This window comes from Phaseolus vulgaris, chromosome 2, assembly GCF_051622355.1.
Source record: "Phaseolus vulgaris cultivar YP4 chromosome 2, ASM5162235v1, whole genome shotgun sequence".
Lineage (NCBI taxonomy): Eukaryota > Viridiplantae > Streptophyta > Magnoliopsida > Fabales > Fabaceae > Phaseolus > Phaseolus vulgaris.
In genome coordinates, this window is record NC_143499.1 from 21,548,849 (window position 1) to 21,553,531 (window position 4,683).

The 4,683-nt window shown below is 32.2% G+C and overlaps 1 protein-coding gene across 2 annotated transcripts; it reads right to left on the reverse strand.

Annotated features, from left to right (window-relative positions):
- Window positions 1-598: 598 nt before the first annotated feature.
- LOC137810843 (SPFH/Band 7/PHB domain-containing membrane-associated protein family) lies at window positions 599-4,204 on the reverse strand. Of its 2 annotated transcripts, XM_068612308.1 has the most exons (9): window positions 3,856-4,204; window positions 2,943-3,066; window positions 2,796-2,863; window positions 2,648-2,707; window positions 2,389-2,547; window positions 1,956-2,102; window positions 1,432-1,646; window positions 1,209-1,317; window positions 599-1,125 (listed from the first exon to the last, which is right to left on the reverse strand). In XM_068612308.1, the coding sequence occupies exons 1-9, from the start codon at window positions 3,958-3,960 to the stop codon at window positions 1,033-1,035; spliced, it is 1,080 nt and encodes a 359-aa protein (XP_068468409.1). In that variant the 5' UTR covers window positions 3,961-4,204; the 3' UTR covers window positions 599-1,032. The 2 variants fall into 2 exon arrangements, with proteins under 2 accessions (XP_068468409.1, XP_068468411.1); XM_068612310.2 differs by lacking the exon at window positions 1,209-1,317 and having other exon boundaries at window positions 3,856-4,101.
- Window positions 4,205-4,683: the final 479 nt, after the last annotated feature.

Here is a 4,683-nt window from a genome sequence, read left to right on the forward strand (position 1 = left end):
AATATGGGCTTGCAAGCAATTTCAAAGAAATCTAGATATCTTGAATTTAAATTTGTCTTATTTTAAATTATTTTATTTTTTACATATTTTATTTGAATAAAACAATTATATTCATTAAATATTATTTTTTTATTTAAATAACATATTTTAATTATTATCAAATAAAAATATTTAAATATAAAATAATTGTTAATAATTTAAATATTAATATTAATAATTTTTTTTAGTTAATATTGATTGATGCTACTTTTTAATGGAAAAGTTTGTCAAAATTATTTTAGGTAATATTGACAAAAAATTTCTTATATCATAAATATTTGTTTTACAGATAATCAATATCAATATTGAAAAGTAATAAGTATAATATAAATTAATTGAAAAAAATCTATTCTTTACAACATTTGTTTCATTATTGACATTAATTAAGAAAAACAAACAATAATAGTGATCATAGTAACCAATAAAGTAATCTTAACAATTTAAATTAAAAAATAACTCCTGCCAATATAATAAAAAAATCTTAGTTAACATCAATTTCTAATTTTTCAAATTCCTTACCCAAACATATTTTATAGTAGAGCATTTCAAATTTTCGAGAAAAATAAATCTTTTAAAATTTCTATCCAAACATTCTATAAAACAATCCCATTTTCTTTAATTTTGAATTGAAAGTATATATTTTTTTTATGCGTAGCGTTTTATCTTAGATGCATACATATATGAAACCTGACTGTGCAAACGTGAAAAGGTGATAATCAGTTCGTACAAATGAAAAAATGTTGATCTTCTTCGTGTTATATTGTCCTTTATTCCAAGCTGTATCAGTTGATCTCTGATTGTGAGTGTTCCAGTTTCCACTGTAGCAAAAAGGGCAGTCTTTTATCTACATTCTGCCCACACAAGACGGAAAAAGGTTTTGTAGAAGAACTGTTTCATTCTCATCGTGCATATAAAACTATGAAGATATAACTCCTCTCCAAAATATTGGTAATACTCGAGTCATCTGAGCTCAGAATTCTGACAGCTAATAATTCAGATATCTGATTTGCCTATCGTAGTTGTCCCTGTAGAAACTTCATGAAGTAAGTTTCCAAGTAGCCTTTGATCCAAAATCATATTAGGAACCTGGAGACCAAGCTCAAAGGTCAGGTCTGTGAACAAGGTCAGACAGATATTATATTAACATAGCGGGTAGAGGAAGCAAATACCTTGTCCCCAAAGAAAATCTTCGTGTTATTAGCAATGGCCTCAATAAATTTTAGATGAAGAAATTCAGGGGTAAGCTTCAAGGTGTTTGCCTCAGCTTCCTTAATTACTCTTGAAATTTCAAAAACAATATAATTAATAATTTATTTCTTTCAATTCCATAAATTGTAATATCTTATTCGTAAACTTACATACAGCAAAACATTAGGAATAGGAAAATCTCACCGGTAGAAGTCTGCATCTGCCTGGCTCTTTTCACGGGCCAGGTACATTGCGTTCTCTATTTCTTCTTGTCTTCTAGTACTGTCCTTTTCCAACAACTTTTGCTCCATAAGGATCTTGCTAACATTGGCATTCTTCTCAGCCTCGCTAATGGCCATCTTCTTCATAGTCTCTGCCTCTTTCTCCGCTACTTTCTGTTTCTCAATAGCAATTAAGACCTATCCAATAACATCCAAAGCACCTTGCTTAACATCATTCAGTAGAGAGAAGAAATAAAGCTAAAATAAAATGGAGAGTCTAGCATACAAAATCCTGCTAGAAGCATTTATAGGACTCAACAAAATGCACAAATCTGAGAGGAATGACGGGGCAAATCAATCATAAAGGAAAAGAAAAACACTGAACATGTGCATGTTCTCACACATGTTTAATAACCCTGTCTCCTACAAATGAAATTATCAACTAAAACTACTTGTATAGGTCCACACATCTCAGCAGGAAAATGACAGCTCTGACTGAAAGTATACCTTAGTACGCTCCTCTTCCATCTGTTCGAAATTGCGTCTTATGCTATTTGGAATGGTTGGTTTTGTGACCCGGACACTAATGATCTCAATTCCTGGAGCATAGCGGGTGCAGTCAACTTGAAGAGCATCTTTCATCTTTTCATCAATCTGAAAGGATCCAAATGATGGTATGACAACAAGAAAGGAGAAAAACCATAAGCCAAAGATGCACATGGGTTTAACTCATCTTTACAAAGGAGGAAAACAATTACAAAGTACGGTACAATAAAAACTTGCATAAACTCTGTAGAAGCTACAAGTTACTAAGCGTACATCATACTGTTTAACATCAAGTCCAACCATCATCTTGTTCTTAATTTACATTATAAAATGGGAGTACCAGAATAAAATAAACTATGGCTGTAAACCTCACTTATAAATATTAATATTTAACCTGATCAAACACATCAATATAGACTTGTTGTAGACTGTGAGAGCTGCAGAACTGATTGATCTCATGATGAATCTTGTCATATATCCATGTCTTATCATACCCTACACCATAGTTGAGTAATGTCTCAAAGACAAATTCCTTATGCAGTCGGTTAACAACCTAAAAGAAGAATATAAACCACTTCATATAAAATTATTAAATAAGTGAAAAAAAAACAGAACACTAGTAAATCTAAGATTACAGAAGAAAAAGCTATTACCTCAATCTTCTCAAAATTGATCATAACACCTCCTTTAGTACCGCAGGGTATATCAGTCACCTGCAATAGACACCATAATTTCAAAATTCAAAAGTATAGAGCCAAAGGAACTGAAATTCCCATCCTGAACTTTCTCTAATCAAGTTACCTGATCCGTCTGAAGTGTCACTTGAACAGGTTCATACTGGGTCAGAAAAGGCATCTTTAGATGGAAACCTATAAAAATTAATATAAAGAAAACTAAGAAAACCTTTGCGCTAATATACACTGAAGAAAATAACTGAATATTCAGCACCTGGCTCGGTAATTGTTTTCAGAAGGGCACCTCCTCTCCAATATACCCCCACATGGCCTTCTGGGACTTGGTGCAGGATGGATAAGGTATTTTGGAAGGATGGTGATGCTGCAGGAACAAAAACCTGTAGGTGAAATCACATATAGTTCAGTAAAAGTTCCAACATAATCAACGTTGATAAACAAGCAAAAAATGAAAATTATAAGTAGATTATCTTTATTCTCTGAAGTGATCTTCCCAAAAAAATAGAGTATGTAAAACAATGCCAAATCAACAACAAAACAAGACACATATATATAGCCTATTCATCATCATCTAACTTCAGTAATTTAGAACCTTCCACTATTCCTCTACCTAACATTGTAAGCTATATGCAATATCATATCATATTTGATGCAAAAAAGGTTCTCTCCTTCTCACCCAACGCGGATGTTAGTTATTACATTCCCTTTGTACAACTACAATCTCATCACTAAATGCAAGGCCTATAATAAAATTCATCCAAAAGTTATGAAACAAAATAATTAGTATTCCAAGTTTCTGGTAACAGCTACTACAATTCAACTCCACCTTGCTTGTTTCATTAAGGTCAGTCCACTGAACGAATAGTTGTTACAGTTCAGAAATAGCACATAATTGTTTTTGCTGAAATATTCCTAACACAATGATACAAGTTAAAGAAAACATCGAAATCAGAGAGAGGCAAACCAATTAAACAACCAAACCAGATACGTGAGTAATGCATCGATAAAGGATTCATATACGAGTGAGATTCAGCGGAACATGATTGTAGTTATACGACATTAGCCGTGGAGGTGCAATAAAGTGAGCCATTGGCGCTTATGGAAAAGCGGAAATGCAAGCAGAGATTGAAAATATTATGGAATCGCAATGAGGAGAGAGGGAGAGTTACCAGAGCGACAACGGCAAAGAATGAGAGGAAGGTGAAGAGAATGGCGATGGAATCGCGGCCTTGCGACGACGGTGGAGAAGCCACTGTTCGGTGCTGCGAATCCATGGCGGTGGACAACTTGTTTTTTCTTTTTGTTTTATATATAGATTCTTTGCGGCTTTCTTGGGGTTATGCAAAGAAATTTTGTCTGCTTCACTTGCGGTACTTTTTGGACAATCTACACTAATCTTACTGCTTCAATCAGAAACCAGAATGTGTACTCCTTTATTCGCTCAAGTTTTTGCAACCGCCAGCTCCAAACCCAATTTTTGAACCACCAATATTTAGTTAATAAATTTCTTTTTGTTCTATTTTCAGTTTGATTTTCAACAATTTTTATTACATGCCTAGCCTTTCTTTCGATGACTACATGTTGGTGTAAAATCCCATCTCTACTCTACTATACTTTATTTCTATCAATCTATAAAAGTATTAAAAAAAATAACATTTTACTTTACAAAAACATGTATAATACTTGTATGTATTCCAAGACTTGTTAAATAAAACTTTTATGATGTAAGTTTGGGACTAATGTCTTAATTTGTAATGTTACGTTCCCTCTATTAATAAGCATAGTTACTATAGTCTTACAAAAGATAAAAAAAAAGTATAATATTTCATGATTTTGATTATGTATTTAATATAACAAAGTATAAAAACAATATCTAACAAAACCAAGTTTTGATTAAGTGTTGAAAACCACAAGGCATAAAACATGAATGCATGAGATAAATGATTTTAAAAACAAATCATATGAGATGCAAGTGTTTCATCTATCAAATGATACAA

Bases quoted from the DNA above. Each gene is read 5' to 3' on its own strand.
- LOC137810843 (XM_068612308.1), bottom strand. From the start codon at position 3,960: ATGGATTCGCAGCACCGAACAGTGGCTTCTCCACCGTCGTCGCAAGGC. The intron at 3,067-3,855 runs GTAACTCTCCCT...TTTCACCTACAG, and splicing joins TCTTTGCCGTTGTCGCTCTG to GTTTTTGTTCCTGCAGCATC. The intron at 2,708-2,795 runs GTAACTTGATTA...TGTCTATTGCAG, and splicing joins TGACACTTCAGACGGATCAG to GTGACTGATATACCCTGCGG.